Genomic DNA, 17540 nt, shown 5'->3' on the forward strand with positions numbered 1-17540 from the left:
GTTGGCAACGCTTTATGCCGCCTGGGTATTCTTCGGAAGAACGTTCGTTACCTTTTAATCCAAGCGCGAGTGCGGCAGTGAAGTCACTCCTGATTGACTCTACTTGGAAGCGGCGAGCCTGCGTAAAGTTGCCCTTTGATCTACGTCGACGTTGAGGTAAGCCTTTACGGTCAGTGCGTGTTCTTAAGACGCTGCGGCGAAACTGCAACGTCTTGTCATTTCATCGCCGTTTGAAAACTGGCAACCGTAAAACTGTTTTACAGTTAATTTTTAAAGTTTTTGAAATATTTTGTTGACAGTAAAATCATATGCCCAGTGTTTTAAGACACACCTTTTCGTTGCTAGCTAAGTTATCAAATGTTTCTAAATCTGATAAAACAGTTTTACTTGAATTCCAGTTTATCAAATATAAATTATATTAACCTTAATATGACAAAGTGTTTTTGGTCTTGCACTTTTATATTTCATCATTAAACATGTTCTTTTATTTTTTTTAATTTTTACAGACAACACAAACCACCAAAATGTCAGACAGAAAAGCTGTGATAAAAAATGCTGATATGTCAGAAGACATGCAGCAAGATGCTGTGGACTGTGCCACACAGGTGTGTGTCCATTTGTTTAAAATTTTCTTGAGGATTCAGCCAAACAATTTTGTTTTTCTGATATAAAGTTTGTAAGCAATCTGTATTGTACAGCTCTTAATTGAATTAGGCTTATTTGGACATATTCACACATGAATGTTATGTGAACAAAATGTTCTATATGCCTACAGGCTCTTGAAAAATATAACATCGAGAAAGACATTGCTGCTTACATCAAGAAAGAATTCGACAAAAAATACAACCCAACATGGCATTGCATTGTCGGCAGGAACTTCGGAAGTTACGTCACACATGAAACGAAGCACTTTATCTACTTTTACCTAGGACAGGTTGCAGTCCTGTTGTTCAAGTCAGGATAAACTGCACTCTACACAATGCTGGACTTGGCTGTATGCATTCTTTAAATGCTGCATACTTTGTAACCTTATAAATTTTCCTTTTTTCTGTTGCTTCAATGTGCTGCATGTAGCATACGTTTTTTGGCCTTTTTTTCTATGTTCCAGTTGGTGTTGTGTTCTGTTCAAGGTGCTTGCGTTTATTGAACACACTTGCATTAAAGCTAAGCAGCATTATCTGGCATGGAGTCCTGAGATGATGGGCTTGCTTCATTATTTTTCAATATTCTACACAAAGTTACACTGCGACATTGGTGCTTTGTTACAAAATAAAAAATCTAAACTTAAACAGAAATTCTTCCAAATAGCGGATTGATGTATTGTAAACTTAGTAAAACAACAGCAGTACTAAATTTTAAAACCAGAATGAATCGCACAAACTCCAAATGTCAAATTTTGAAAATTAACTTCTTTAAATCCAGCGCTTTCAATCATATTGGCAAAATCATTTTGTTTTGGAAATTTCCTGATACTTTCAGCTAAGTATTGGTATGCTTTCCAGTCAGCTGCCACCACTTCGCCCATAACAGGAATTACTTGGAAAGAGTAGGCGTCGTATAAACTGTAACATATGTTAATGTTAGTCATGTTGTATTTTCACAATCACACAATAAACTGTACCTTCTCAACACTGAGTTTGGAACATAACTGAACTCTAGACATAAAAATCTTCCACCTGGTTTAAGTACTCTGTATGCTTCTGTTAATACCTGAGGTTAAGAAGTAAAAGCATATGATAAACAATTTGATGCAACAACGGCAGAAAAAAATACAGCATATATTCAAACCAGGCAGTTATTACCTTGTCAATATCTGTGCAATTTCTGATACCAAATGATATTGTGTAAGCTGTGAAGGTTTCATCAGGAAATGGCAAATCATCTGCACTCCCACAAACCCACTTCAGATCCAGGCCTCGTTCTTTTGCTCTGACCTTACCAACATCAAGCATATTAGAATTGATGTCACACACTGTCACATTAGGTTCGAATGGGTGATTTGCTTTGACATACTGCATGGCCCGAAATGCAATGTCACCTGAAAGGACATAATAAAATTACTATATTGTATCACATGAACATTTAAACAAATTTTTAAATCCTTTTTTACTTCCCATTGAAGAAATATATTAAAGTTAGTAGGAAAACATATTAAAAGTAGAGAAATAAATGACCTTTAACAAATCATAAATCAAACAAAAACTTTTAAAAGTACCACATATACTTCAAAAGCACTAAATAAAAGTACTACATATATTTTCAAAGAGTAAAATAAAACAACGTAGTTACCAGTGCCACCAGCTGAGTCAAGCAAAATTGTGTTTTGGTTCGGATTTAAAACTTGAACAAATTTGTCCTTCCACAATCTGTGTACTCCAGCGCTCATTACGTCATTCATTAAGTCATATTTGGACGCTACTTTGTGAAACACCTCGTTAACTGAAAAGTTGGTTCAGTCGTAAGTTAAAAAAAACACAAAGAAACATTTAATTACCTTTTTGTGCTTTTTCATCTTTGCGCACAGTTTCATACCCAAAGTGTGTGTATTCTTCATCAGGTTTCTCGCTTGCAGAAGACGCAAAGCTACATACTTCTGCCGAAACATATCCCGGTTTACATAAACCACGAATAAACTGTCTGAGCAGCATGTTATTTAGCAGTTTTAGTTAAACCTTGCACATGTGTCCTCGTAAAAACAAACAATGGAGAAAAAGGGAATTACCCGACCTGTGATTTCGTAAATGTGATTGAAAAAATATTTCAGTGAACTTTTACTTAGAGCATGTTTTTTCTCCCAATGTTTGAGTACAGTTTTGGTCAAAGTTATTATAAAATGCAGTAATTAAGTGCATATATCACAAAAGGATTGATAGAAGTCATGCTTGAATCAAAAAAATATATTGTGAAATTTACAGTCTTTACACCCTATTAACCAATGATTTAAAACATCGGATAATTTTTTGATAGATTTACTGCGTATAATTATAAATATGTCGCTATAGATATCCAGGTTGTAATAATTTTTGTCAACCACTCTCGTAGATTTATCTACTTTCGGGAAGCTTCTCGCTGCTGTGGCGAAAAGAGTTTCGTGAAAACATGCGATACTGCATTGTATGCACGTTACATAATCAACATTGCAACGATCAAATATTGCAGTTATTAAAAGATAACTCGTCCTAAATTTAACATGAACAAAATTATCAACACAATTGCCGAAAATCTGCAATTGTTTTTTGCCTTTTCAGAATAGTGACGTACTTGTACAATCCAAACGCTCGTCTTCCTCGATTAGTTTTGTTCATCCTGAACGAGAACTAACATTTTTGAACTAACAATAGTTATTTCTACATGAGTTCCTTGTTTCATGTTGTAAAACCGCTACAGTACAGGAGATTTTACATGTCACAAAATTTTACGCGTCACTGAATTTCACAGCAAACACACATGCCTGCAGAGAAAGGACGCACGTGTGTGAAGGTGGAACATGTGTCGAATATTCCAGTTTCTTGGGGGTTGCGTCAGCAATGGAGGTTTAGTGAGATACTTTATCGTCTGAGCCGATAGGTAACCGCTTATGTGCAAATTTAAATATAAGAAATTTCGAACTATTACACCACGCAATCGAAGTGTAGATGTATTATGATAGAGATGTCTGTGGACTGTGGTGTACAAATCATCAACAAGAGAAGGACGTATTGTTTTGGTAAATAGGAATATTGTTTTGATATTATTTGGTGTTTGCAGGTGTACATAACTCTGGACATAAATAGTTCTGTCACAGTCTTATATTATTCAATTATTACAAGGAAACTAAACCTAATTGCTATGGCTGGTCAGGCATTCAAGAAGTTCATGCCATTATTTGATCGAGTGTTAGTGCAACGATTTGCACCGGAACTCAAAACGAAAGGTGGAATCGTTATCCCGGAAAAAAGCACTGGCAAAGTTTTAAAAGCTACAGTTGTTGCAACTGGGCCTGGTCTGGCTGATAAAGATGGAAAAGTAAAGCCACTTAATGTTACACCTGGGGATAAAGTACTTCTTCCTGAGTATGGTGGCACAACTGTTAATCTTGAGGATCAGGAATATTTCTTGTTCCGAGACACTGATATTCTGGGAAAGTTTCAAGGATGAACTGATGTCGATTTGCTAAAAACTCAAACATTTTTGACATTATGAATGTTCAAAAAACTGCCTATGAACATGTATTGTGCTTTTATTATGTCTGTTCTTTTAGGAACATCATGACTGGCTGTTTATATTCCACTTGCAATTGCTTAGTCTGGATTTTCTACCGACCAATGATAAAACTACCACACTTTAATTGTTGCAACACTAAAATATATGCGTTTACATAAATTTGGTTTGTGAGCAGTTGTAATTAAACAGTGTTTAACAAAGAAAAAACTACAGAAGTGGTATTTAAAGGAGAATAAGTGTCAGTTTCACAAGCTTTATCATCATACAATGTTTGAACATGATGAAAAGATACTTACTGTAATTGTCCATAAAACTTTGTTGCAAGCAAGGTGGTTAAAATACACGTCTGTATTGTGTACAATGTGAAAGACTTCAACATGTATAGGGGTTTTAGGCACTCCCAACCCTCACAAAGACTTAAAGAATGGTTTTTCCAAAATCAATAAGTTTTAAAAAAATACGCTTTAATAGACATATTTTTGTGCAAGAATTAGCAATTTTGATTTGCAAATTAAAATTACTGAAACAATTTGGTGTTACCCTCGAGCGGTAATTTTTGGGGTCCACAGTTCTACAGTTTTTGCTCTGGGAGAAAGACGTTGAACATGCGGATGTGTTAGTCAAATAATACCACTAATACCTCAATGAAAATAAATAACAGTAATGACATTAAATTTCCTCAAACAATGTGACAGTCACTGAACCATTACATCTATTGATATTCGAAATAATTATGACAAGTCAGCGGGGAAAAAAATTAACGCTAAAAACAAAAAATCAAGTCCTTACAAATCATTGAATACGAAGACACCTTGTTTCAAAAACAAACCTTAGTTTAAACGATCTTTATATTTATTTGTAAAGTATGGTATAGACACAGGTATGATAAACAGTTGTATAAAATCTATTAATTCAAAAAAGACTTGAAAAACAAGTACTACATGGGTCCGGATTTTAGATTGATTGCAAAACAAAATTACGGAAAGAAAAATTTCTGGTCTTGAGTTTCGCGCCGTTTTGTTCGGGTGTGTGTGTTTTTGGAAGGTGTAGAAATGTACCTGAATGAAAGTAACAATTGTAAGTAGTATTACGATGAACTGAAGTTACTAATGTTGGTTCCAACGCAACTTAGAACATATCCACAGTGATGTTTTAGTGCAAATATGCTTTCCAAAAACATTACATTGCACAAGAGCTTGTAAATATCAAAATATGTTTTGAAAACAAATCCATGTCATCAACACCATGCAGTGAAATACAACAAAGCGGATATGTTCGTGTTTAGTTGTGCTTTTGCATTATGTTAATGTAAAGTGTTACTACTATTATGGTTTTAAGTTATGCTAAATTTAATTTTCATATTGTTGTTAAATAAATAAACATCATTTTAGATTTCAAAATACATGGTTACATATTAAATTTGACCACTTGATTATTGTGCGATTGTGAGAAATGGATTCAAACAATCTACGCAAACGAACACCAGCTGCAGGACTTCCTAATGGATGGACCAGAGAAGAAAGTGTGAGACAGAATGGATTGTCACGAGGAAAGAGTGACATTTATTACATCAGGTTGGTTATGCAACTTTTTGGTTACCGCTATATTGATTGCATATTTTATAGATATATTTAGTTGTGAAAACTTGAAGTTAGTTACATGGATGGAATAGAAACTCCAAAAGCTAAAATGATTAGCATATTAGCTTTGGCTTTTCTCTTCTGTGTTAAGGACTTATCTTACCTGGAATTCAATTTTGAAATTTGCAAGAGATATAGCATTTGTTTTTATTTCAATTTTTCTTTTAACCCTTTTTTTGAAAAATATCTCAAAAATATTTTGGAAGCAATGAATGTACTTTAATTACATGCTTATTCAAACAGTCCGACTGGAAAGAAAATCAGAAGCAAACCTGAACTGATTCGATACTTGGGCTCATCTGTTGATCTCACATACTTTGACTATCGAAGTGGGAAAATACTTTCAGACAAATCCAAAGCATTGAAAAGACCAAGAAGTTCAATGGATAAGGTGAATTTTATCTTGTAACTAGAAATTTTACCCTTTTTTACCAGTTTAGAACCTCGTATTCTGTTTTTAGAATGGAAAAATAGACTTGGACACGTCTGTTCCCAGTCGTCAAACAGCAACAATTTTTAAGCAACCTGTGACCAAAAAAACCAACCACAAATCAAACAAGGTGAAATCAGATCCAGCCAGAAGTCAAGGAAGGTCACCACAACAGGTTTGATATATATTCATAATGTTTTACATATAATGTGTAAATTAAATGATATTACTTGGGTGCAAAGTATCTGGAGTTAAGTAGTCTAAATAAAAAAGCCAAAGCTAGAATGCTGTTCATCATAATAAATGATATTAATTTGCATAGTACTGTGCTGTGTTTGGCTGGATAAACTGTTTGCAACATACATATTTTTATATAAAATTTTCCAAAATTAGCCCAGTTTTCTTGTTGATGTTTTCATTGCGTTGGATGCCCTGTGGTCATTCACTGTGTCTAATGATAAACAGCAAGTAGAGCACAGCATAAAATAATTGGTGTTTTGTGCCCTCAGTCAATTGAGGACAGCAGTGTTTGTGAGACCTTGAATGACTCTGTAAGTTAGGCTTCGTTTTATATGCATGGTGCTGTATAATGGCATTTTTCTCTGGTCATGTTGTCACAGAAAACAATGCTTTTATATTGCTTGACACCTCAAGTACCACTTTGTAAACATGATTAGCCTGTGAGCTGTGTGTAACAATGTTTTGAATTGGTTGATCACATGGTTCCTAGCTACATAGCCTTTTGTCAGACAATAACCAAATAGTTCAAACTTGTCATGGCTTTAACTTGTCTTCTTTATTGTTGTTGCAAGTTAATAACATTTCAAAAATCGTTTTGAATTGTTGAGTATATAGTGTGACCTTTTTTAAAAAAGCACAACCTTGCATTTCTGAACTCAATCTAATGCAGTTGCTGTTTATGTTTTGCAGCTATTCCGGGAAAAACGTTTAAACGGAATTAAACCAGTGGATATCGCAGAGAAGGTGATGGAATCGATCGACCTTCCCTCCACAATACAAGGTAAAGCGAACGATTGCCAATTGAGCTAAATCTTGTTTACAAATGTCAAACTGTTTGGGTATTACCGAATGAACCTATTATTGCTCTTAGGTTTTGTGTGACGGCTTTGTCCTGCCAACGCGGAAGTTAAATATACAAAACTTATTATAACAAGAAAATCCTGCTTAGCCGATACATTGTGCGCACAGTGTACGTACCTTAATACAATCGTTAGTAGGGTCGTTTACCTTAACTTAAAAATCAAGACCTTTGTAATGGCAGGGGTATTTCCACAGGTTCCTTTACTTGCGTTAGTAAACAGGACTTTTCCGAAAAATACACTTTATTAAACCAAATTTGGTTTTCGTTTATCATTCTACATTCAGCATGGGGAATATGCGTCATGCATTTTATCAACGAAGCGCATGTTTGGCCCTGAAGGATCAACTGATTCTTGTAAAACGTGCTTGTAACTTTCAAATTAAAAAACTTACAACACTGTTTTTAGTCGGTAAACAGAGTTGATCTTTGAGTAAACCTTCTTTTCGTCGACTTTCTAACTACGTCACACAGACACGAACTGTGGTTTGGCGTCCACCTGATAGCCATTGTTGCGTGATAATTGCACTGACTGGTGGTAAACAAGGTTGTTTTCACGCATCTTCGCTTCAGTCCTGTCGGTGTTTCTCCGCAAAGTATTTACAACAATGTTTATGAATATCCGAACTTGTGCAATCTTATTAACAAACAGTAAAGTATATAAAATGGGTTTCATTTACTTTTTACAAAGCAAAACTCACTACATTAACATCCCGCTGTCCATGCAAAAACTTAATACGAACTTAAATGTTTCTTTAACCTTAAATGCCCTCTGTGTTAGGGTTGCTATCAAAAAGGAATTTTTTTTTCTTTTTTTTTACTGTCAAAACTTTATGTTAAAAATGTATTGACTTCGAGCAAGTCGCAGCCTACCTACTGCCGTGTTATTAAATTTGAATGTGATGTTTATTTGCTCATACACGAAGAAAACAATAATTAAAATTAGTTTTCAACCCAAACTACAGCTTTAATAATGTTGCTTTGCTGGTGGACCGGTATCACATTTCGCAGAAATAACGTAATCGCAAGTTGAAAAGGTTAGAGTGGGTGACATTGGGTGACATTGGGTGTAGCCAAGTAGAAAAACGGATATTGGTCGGTTCAATAGTTCACCGTGCACAATTTTCGAATCATTGGTTTTCCATTAATCCCGCTGTTGTCTGTTGTATGTAAGCGTGATGGTGTAACCGGGGATTCGCTGTGCGTTCAAAACGGTTTGAGTAGGATCGTTATTCTTTACACCTCGTGATCTCGTGATGAACTCTACACCGCCAATTTCAACCATGTTGTGCAACAAAGTTGTAAAATTGCCAATCGAAACCGTTAGTCTGGAGAGAGTGCTTTGGTGTAATGTTTATAACCTGGCTTCGTTCGATCAAGTTTAAATCTTACAAGAACCGACACTCTCAGAAAGTTAGTGTTCTGCCACGCGTGACAAAGTGTTATTTTGTTATCGTAAAAGCTCCTCAATTTGTTGGAATCGTTTAGCTTTTACGACCTTCCCTTGGGAGTTCAGGTCGCTTTCGGAAACCGACGTCGCCTCTGGTTTAAAAAAGTCCGAAAATGACCCAGAGCTAATTTAAGCAAAAAAGACAACCTCTGATTTTTATTGTTGCAGCTGTGGGAAGCGGTACATCCTCCGAAGAACTCCTTCGTCGAATCGCTTCACAACTTCACGAAACAGGGTCCACTCCCATCACAGGTTTGTGCTTAGACACGAATATACCGAGGTTTAAAATTACAACTAATGTGATATTAAACTGACTGGCCCATAGTGCTGGAAACATTGACATTTTTTATATGTTTAAAACGTTTCGGCAAAAATGTATGCCACCATCAGTTTAAAATGGCGTGGTTGGTGTAGCTGGCCAGACTGACGTCACAGATCGTAGATAAGGGCCGCGTGGGTGGTGACGTAAGTTAATGTTTTCTAATATTATCGTGATTTTGTTGTATTGTGAACAATAGCTCTCTGATAATTTTTGACACATATATCTTAAATTCTTGGTAAATTAATACTCGGCATGATGGAATTGTAAGGTAATATACGTGTTTTCGTTCAGGCCAGACGTCTTCTTCTCTGTCGAAGGACCCCTGCATCTGGTTGGATACAAAACAACCAATTTGCAAGTCTTTTATCGTCACCGAGGACGATATTAAGTAAGACAATGTTTGCTTTCTTAAGAATTGATTTAAAAGGAAAAAGCAGCGCACGATCCGCCCTCCATTGATATTTGTGTTTGGGCCGAACAGTTGTAAAGCATTGCGCAGGGTTTCTAATTTTAGACTTTACAGAGTTTTTAATTAGTCGTATTGGTGGCGCCCTAGAGCAGATTAGTTATTTGCCAAAAGCGCTTGCGGCACTGACAACACACTAAGGCGTTATATACAAGAAATATTTGACACCTTAACGGAGTGTTACACTAAAATCTGTTTGCTTGAAACTTTCCCCAAATAACCTTTGTTCAACTAGATATTTAATTAATCTGGCACAATTATGCGTATACTTTTATTTACTAACATTTGTATCAAATACAATATATCTGGCAGCAACAGAAACATTATTAATCCTACGTCACACATTTGTTACTATTGTTTGTTGTTTTTTTACAGACGACAGGAAAGTCGGGTTTTGGCCGCCCGAGAACGGTTGGAACGCGCTTTGAAACAAGACACAGACATCCAACGTCAGGAACTCATGCTGCTCGCTTAAACTGTTAAGTTCATTGGTGAGGGGCTTTGTATGCTTCTACATATTATGCTCTGTCATATCCACACGTAAACGATGTCTTGCTTTTTTTGGTCGCACTTGGAATCGAACCTGGTCATCCTGGCCACGAAAACGGGTCAGGTTTTCTTCTTGGTATATGGATCGGGCCTTTGACCAATCTTTCCTTTTTTACAACAACGGGATTTGAACCCAGGATGTCCTGGGAACGAATCCCCGTCAGGTTTTCTTTTCGGCCAATGTTTTGTTTCGCTCTGCCTTCCTTGTAAACGCATTGGCTTTAGTGCCCTCCGGCGGTCAAAATATCCGAAAGTTTTTCCTCTTAGCGGCGCAAGAGATCTGTTTGTGTTTTTGCTGACAGGGCTGCCGCGATGTCTTGGCTCTGTGTTAATGTACAATCACGCGTAGGGTTTGTTTATAGAAATATGAACTGTTGTGGCAATCTGTATGATTATTTTGAGCGTTTCCGACCTAAAACACGAAAATCTTAAAAAAAAGCGGAATCTTTTACAGTCACAAAGCCACCCGCGAACAGAGTGTTTGAAAAGTTGTAGCTCCCAACCATATTGGAGTTGAGCCTTACAAGATTATTCGACAAGGTTGATTGGTTTGGATACAAACCACGTGTTCTACACGTGGTCAGGTGGTCCGAGCGCTTGCCTTCGTAACTTCCACCGTGCTGCTAATTTGCTTAAAACGAGTCAATACATCGGTGTGGAAATACTTGTCCTTGCACGCGCTATACAAGGAATTTGTATAAAATCGGTGATCTCCTGTTGCTTTCACTTTCCTCATTTAACTTGCGCGTATTCTACACTTAGAACTCGTTGCGGTTAATCGAAATCTTCGTGGGATATTCCTGTTTGAATGGATTCAAAAATACCAATTGCAATTGTAAGCTTTACCGAGCATGTTTTTTTGAGACACTATCGCTTGCATTAAAACTTGATATAACGATCGAGCATTTAAAGTGGTCTGTGGTGTCTTTCCACTAATCTTAACCAAAACAAATGGCGAGCATTTAAGTTTCCGGCATCGGAAACCTCCTCTCCGCATCCAACTTCCCCACAAAGTCAACACAAACCTCGCATTTCCACGTCACACTTTTACGACCTCTGTCGATCTCTCATTGTAATTTCCTCAAGTTTCAGGCGGGTCTTTTTCGAATCTGGGACGTTTCATTTGTTTGAAGGTTATCGGCCAGCAAATCGTCCTTATTGTTCAAAAATTGCCCGAAAAGCTGCCCATACGTTCTCATGTACTTGTATAGGATGCGGTGATATTTTGGTACTGGAAAACAAATGGTGGTAATTAGGTCACGTGACCGCACAAATCACACAGAGGTTTTGCATCTCCTACTCTTGAACTTGTGAACAGAATGTTTTGTCAAATTTTATACGGTAGTTAACCCATACTGTAACATTGCTTGTACTTGTGTGTTTGGATCGCACAAACAACCTTGATTCACATTGAGTCGGAGGTTTGTGCATACAAGTTCGGGTTAATTTTTAACTCACTCTTTCAGGAACAAGGTTTATTGCAAGGCAAAACTTGTCGTTGGTGGTTATTGCATACGTGCGTAAAACAGGACGTACACAGCTTTGGTATCAAAGGCGTTAATTGTTGTTGCTTTTGTGTTTGTTCTGTTGTTTGATGTTTATTGCCTCGTTAGTAGGCGACGATAATCAACATCTGATTTAAGGTTTATCCATGTGTTCCACCATGAGCCCCGGCACCGATTATGTGGTTTGGTTTGAGCTGTCATCAATGTGGCACAACTGAAAAGGAATACGATTTACCTTTTTGCATAAATTTTAACGAGATGACCTTTTTTAAGCGAAAAGTGCCTGCACTTAACGTTGTTTGAGCCAAAGAATATTGAAAATAGGATTGTATTAGCTTTAAAATGCCTAATTATATGAAAAATAATTATAGATATAAAGACGCTTGTATTTTCTTTAGACGTCCCCCGTTTAAAATAAAGACAATCTTGTTTCTAAGATGCTCGTTGTGTTACCGTTTTATGAAACAAATCTTACTTTTTGGTCAGAGCGTAGAGCATAGATTTACTTGTTAGTTCATTGGCTGCATTAATTTCTCTGAGGCGTTTTGTGGCAACGTCGGCTTCGGTAATAGATTGTTTGTGTTGTATTTAAACTTATGGTGTCAAAGTTTACAGATGGCATAAGTTACCATGGGGGCAGCATTCGCTTATCTCGTGCCTTGCAACTGTGTGATTTAACAACAATAAACACGAAGCTTCCGCTGGGATCAGAAATAAACGCTATGGACTCGCCCACCACATAAATGTATCCGCGGAATCTAAAATAAGAAATGGAGATAATGTTTATTGAGTTATGTTACTGAACTCAAGTTCCAACGATATCCATCCATCATAATCTACGAAGATGAAATTTCTTAAGTCCAGAAAATATATTGTTTTTTAAAATATCTTGAACAAGTCCAGAAAATATATTGTTTGGGAATACCGAAACAGTCGGGAAGGGGTTCCGGGAATTATTCTTGTTAGAATCCAACAGCTGGTGTGTCCCAAATAGTTAATAAGAAACTTGCATTTAACAAATTTATTCTTTTATTAAGGAAATCTGTCCTATTATACGAAACACAATGCCTTATGTTTCGTGTAGATTTTATCATCCAGTGGGAATTCTTCTACTTACATCACTGTTGTTGTTGAGTATACGTAACGTTCACAGTTCAGTGGCAAAAAGCATTTAGAAAAGTAATCGAAAATAATATACACGGCGCAAGGGAAATAACATTTGTTTTTATAATCTAAGCATTTATTGCTTGTATTTTATTGTCATCAACGTTCGCTGACGAAAAACAAAGGACGCGTAATTGGACTTAAACGTTGATAATTGTAATGGTAACGACGTACCATTCGCAGATTTTGTTTTGGAAATTTAAACTAAATTACCGTTTCACCACGGTTCCACAAGGAGTGCAAAATACGTCGTTTCTATGGCGAACCGACGCGTTTAGTGGATTACTGTCGCGCGTTAGAGTCAGAGCAAGATCACCTGGAGGTGGTTCTGACGCACACGCGGCTTTTGGAGGAACCATTTCGACGTTAATTCGTCAGGTTCAACTGAGGCCGCACATGCTGCTAGAAGTGCAGAGATTTGCGCATTTTGTGCCTTTGTATGTGACGAGTTGTGTGTCGCATTGGACGAGAATGTTAAAATCGTTGCAATGGGCGTAAGGCTGTACACAAAAGGCTATTTTAGTTCTGACGACTAACCTCTTTTTACATTGGTGTTAAATACAATGCTTCCCGACAAGATTTATGTCGTTTGCCATTCTCGCATCCACCACTGAAAACGGGGCACCCAAGTTCAAATTTCTTAACATTAATGATAAATCGTGTTCATGTTACAGTCTTCCCTATCGGTTCCAGATTGACTGCACCCATGATCAGTTACGTTTTTTCCAAAACATGTAACATTGCCAAAAACTTTTCAAAGTGGTGTTCGCCGGTTTAGAATGTTATGCATGTCCGGTGTAGATACGATTGGCTTATTCCACCGAGTGTTCAGAAATCCCTCTGGTAAATTACAAAATAGTTTTCTGACAATGAGCACACAGTTTTAACGTACGGTGCGTGCTTTCATTGAGTCAGGTCGCATTGTGATAAATATAGAAGCTTTCTGTGCCTCCAAAAACCTTTCATGCTTCATCGAACGCTCAATACATCGACAAGCATGTGACGTCAGAACTGTCTTGGAGTTGTTTTTTGCACCAGTTCAAGGTCCCATTGTGTCGATACGAACGAGAGGTATTTTTTTAAGCCCAGTGGTATATTTTGGGACGAGTTCCGTGTAAATTCCCCCCGTAGATGTTGTTGTTTGTTGGCACGGACTTATATAGAGAATTACTACGTTTTTAATTATATGTGCCGTTAGTACAAGTGATAATTTTGTATGTATGCCATGTGTGATCTTTAATTTCTTCTGGAAAAAACGGGTCAAATACGACGCGAGCAAAAGCAACCGACACACCTATTTTCGTGCTCTAATGTGTTTTCCTTATCTGATAGTGTACAGAATATGCAATTGTTTGCACTGATATCGTTACAAGTGTGGTCAGATTGGAAAAGGGTCAGATGTTGACGTAATCGCCCCGGATATGTCGGATGGAGTTTCGTCGAGTGCCGTCGAGTCTTTTTGTGCGCTCACAAAAGTCTTAACTTCATATCAACCGGGCTTGTTTATCTGGGCCTTGTCATTTGTGTCGCAATCCGTTTGCACAGGTGTCCATTCTTTCGATCAAGTGTCTTTTCTCTTTTCTTACCTTCCATAAGAGACGGAATACACTGGAAATTAAACTTCAGCTTTCTCGGAATATTGACACGGGTCGGTAGCGTGGTATGCGGGCGAAAATTCCCTGACGTTTATTGTTCCCTTTGTTGTGTGTCGCTATGTGCAGGGTGCAGCAAGTGGGACATCACTCTATATTTCTATGTATCGTGTAGAGTTACAACCGATTTCCTGTTTTTTCCGTTTGGTTTTGTATCATGCACATGACTGCTGACACGAATTGGCCGACTTGTCGGTACGTCGTCCAAAACTGCTATGTAGACCGCTTGCGATAAATCTTGTAGTGCATCAACGGGATTGGGCGATGGGAGGACCTTGCGGTCAGTTTTGTTTATACAACAGAAAATGGGCGGTGACGCAGCCACTTATCTGAATATACTGCGCGGCAACGTGGTCGGATAGTTTTGAACCCTGTTGATTTCTGAAGGTTAGGTTTGATGCCGTTTTGTTTTCAACTCCAAACAACGGTTATTTGTCACGCTTGTACCGCTTGTTTTCCCATTAAACCGCAGGCAACGCACTACACAACACCAATTAATCCTCAATGCGCTCGACACCGCGCCTTCCGAAACCTTTGCGCAAACCCGGCGGTCTGCGACAGGCCCTGTTCGATCAAAGTAGTAAAACCCGACCCGATTGCGCAGTAACAAACAGGAAAGCTCCATTTACAGCCAGAGGAGGGAGGGTTGTTGCTTAATTTCGGCGTGCGGAGACCTCCTCTGTTCGACATCCAACCGTTTGGCTTCGCGCCTTGTCAAGCCGCTTCCCCCGAATGCATGCATTAAGGAAGGGCGGAAAAGCTTTACTGGGCGTGCTTTCGTCTCGCCTAACCATGCCCAGCTCACGGGTTCGGGTTTGGAAAGGGCCAAACGAGGTCTCGCTGGAGTTGTTTTTCGCTGAATTGCGTTGGACGTTCGTGCAACCATTACTGCCTGTTTATTCAACCAAAACCATAGCTACATTTTTATGTCAAACATTAACAATACGTCCTCAACATTGTGGTTAATTGTACCGGGTTCATCACCTTGTTAAAACTGTTGATTAGTTCTTTAAGCATTAACATAAAGAACATGTCACGTTTACGTTAAATACATAATGACATCATGGCTGTGAAGTAATGGAAGTAATGATAGATATGTTTCGGACCGGAGTTTGCCAACCAGAGAACTTCACAGAGGGCGCCTCGGCATGCAAAGTTGATGTAAAGACATTTTATTTGTTTATTCCGCTCTTCCACGAAAAGGTGTATTTTAAGTCCAATTCCCCTCTTGTGACTTACTTTGTTCAAACCAGAAAATCTGTACAAAGGTAGCAATGCGGAACCAGCCATTTCTACTTGTCGTCCTGTTGTAATAAATTAGGTCGAAAGCACTTGGAACACACCATTAACAAACTAACCTCTGGAATCGTTTGTTCAGGGGCGCCTGGCGGCTTCAGTATGTTTCAATGTGTTATTGACTGCAACCCGTTGTACCTTGCATACTTTAAAAAGTTAGCTCGCGTCTTTGTAGACACAGGATGCTGCGTGTTTGTTCATTGGCACCTGCCGTCTTCGGCAAGTCTGTTTACTCAAGCTTTCCCTGCTGATTATCTTGTAAGCCCTGGTTCGTGAATGTGCGTCTGGTATTAACAACCAACTAAGTACGGAATAAAGTCACTTTACGTTAACAGTTTCTTTTCTTTTGTCAACAGATATTCCATATCTTCCATTCCCGTTCGCTTTCCGTTTTGTAGCTTTGCCGACCCACACGTCTGCATTATTTGACTGAACGTTAGAAGTGGAAGTGGAAGATCTGACAACAAAGTATTGAATTATAACGGGACTTGTTTTGTTACTGTATTTGCTTTCTCCCGACACCAAGCATTATGCCTGGCGTTAAAACAATTCTTGTCCATACAATTAAGTTACAATCGTCACGTTTTTGTTTGTTTTCAAACTTATGTTATAAACCAATCTTGTATCCAAACTATGTTGATGTAGACAATAGTTTTAATGCTTCGAACAACATTCTCTGTTTCGTGTCGGTACAGTAAACAGGCTATTCCTTGTTCATGTCCCTCGCTTGTTTTCAAATATCTCTGTTTTCTTGGTGCCCTCAAGCTAAACACATTGTCAAGTTTTTCTTCGCGCATTTCCTATGTACGTTAGCGGTTTGGTTGCCTGCGCATTTCTCAGTACGACTGTATTTTTTTCCTGTGCAGGCAAATTTTGTTAATTGTGCAGTGTTGGCATGAATTGGCAACTTTGACAATGAGTGAACAAAAAATGTAAACTTTAATTCCGAGGTGTTATTTCAGACGTGTGGCCTTCTGGACCTTAAAAACTCCAGAGATGTAATCTTGCTTTTAAATCAGTTTTTTTCTATAGTGCTGTATATCAGAATATCGGCAGATTCCTTTGATCCAATGCATAGAATTTGCAAATGCAAACTATCAAGACAACGACACCTTATCTTAACACGACTGCGTCTTGCACATTGATTTCGCCGCCGTTGTCAACTTTTGTCGGCTTAGTTGAACATTTTCTTGCACTGCCTTGGGTTTGAAGCTTTGCCTGTGTTGGTTGTATAGGTCACATGCACCCTTTCTGTTTAGTAGCTGCTTTCTACAGTGCCACATGCTTCGTTTCCACTTCCGCCGATTCGGTTTTGCTCCTATTCTTGTCATCGACCGCCGTTTCGTTTCTTTGCAATTCGTTTTTCAATAAAACTCCAGCGAAAAAAACGTTATTTTGTCTCACTGTCAACCGTGTCGGACAGAAACAGTCTGATCAAATTTGTCACAGTTAACTTTATTTCATCAGTTCGCTCAAACTGCCTTAACTTTGCTCTGGAAATGTCACTGTCAGAGTTGTGGCAAACGCAAAGATAATTTTGCAGCTTTTGGAAAGTGATAAATACGGAAAATTTGATGCTTTCAAAGCAAATAAGCGCGTGGTCATTTGTTGGATTATTGTCGTGCGTTGAGACCATACTTGTGTTTCCTGGGGGCGCACGTGTTCAATCATTTACAGTTGCTGTAATTTCATTCGCGGCAAATCAGCATTCCACGCATTTCGATGCCTGTTCTGATGCTTAATACAGGGGCGACTTAAACTCGT

General features: G+C 38.1%; 4 protein-coding genes across 4 annotated transcripts; 3 read left to right on the plus strand and 1 right to left on the minus strand.

The window, feature by feature from the left end:
- The first annotated feature begins 14 nt into the window (after positions 1 to 14).
- Positions 15 to 1182, plus strand: LOC145899829 (dynein light chain 2, cytoplasmic). The gene is made up of 3 exons (XM_082988752.1): positions 15 to 156; positions 507 to 605; positions 776 to 1182. The coding sequence occupies exons 2-3, from the start codon at positions 525 to 527 to the stop codon at positions 962 to 964; spliced, it is 270 nt and encodes an 89-aa protein (XP_082844878.1). The 5' UTR covers positions 15 to 156; positions 507 to 524; the 3' UTR covers positions 965 to 1182.
- Positions 1183 to 1321: 139 nt separating this feature from the next.
- LOC145899828 (2-methoxy-6-polyprenyl-1,4-benzoquinol methylase, mitochondrial-like) lies at positions 1322 to 2684 on the minus strand. Its single transcript, XM_082988751.1, has 5 exons — positions 2495 to 2684; positions 2290 to 2439; positions 1803 to 2038; positions 1622 to 1710; positions 1322 to 1562 (listed from the first exon to the last, which is right to left on the minus strand). The coding sequence occupies exons 1-5, from the start codon at positions 2646 to 2648 to the stop codon at positions 1349 to 1351; spliced, it is 843 nt and encodes a 280-aa protein (XP_082844877.1). The 5' UTR covers positions 2649 to 2684; the 3' UTR covers positions 1322 to 1348.
- Positions 2685 to 3751: 1067 nt separating this feature from the next.
- On the plus strand, positions 3752 to 4394 carry LOC145898692 (10 kDa heat shock protein, mitochondrial-like). The gene has a single exon (XM_082987257.1). It carries the CDS (start codon positions 3829 to 3831, stop codon positions 4135 to 4137), a length of 309 nt encoding a protein of 102 aa, XP_082843383.1. The 5' UTR covers positions 3752 to 3828; the 3' UTR covers positions 4138 to 4394.
- Positions 4395 to 5598: 1204 nt separating this feature from the next.
- LOC145897106 (methyl-CpG-binding domain protein 3-like) lies at positions 5599 to 17158 on the plus strand. The gene is made up of 8 exons (XM_082985281.1): positions 5599 to 5777; positions 6087 to 6234; positions 6305 to 6448; positions 7204 to 7294; positions 8991 to 9074; positions 9436 to 9532; positions 9986 to 10101; positions 16133 to 17158. Exons 1-7 carry the CDS (start codon positions 5656 to 5658, stop codon positions 10083 to 10085), a joined length of 786 nt encoding a protein of 261 aa, XP_082841407.1. The 5' UTR covers positions 5599 to 5655; the 3' UTR covers positions 10086 to 10101; positions 16133 to 17158.
- Positions 17159 to 17540: the final 382 nt, after the last annotated feature.

This window comes from Ascidia mentula, chromosome 4, assembly GCF_947561715.1.
Source record: "Ascidia mentula chromosome 4, kaAscMent1.1, whole genome shotgun sequence".
NCBI lineage: Eukaryota > Metazoa > Chordata > Ascidiacea > Phlebobranchia > Ascidiidae > Ascidia > Ascidia mentula.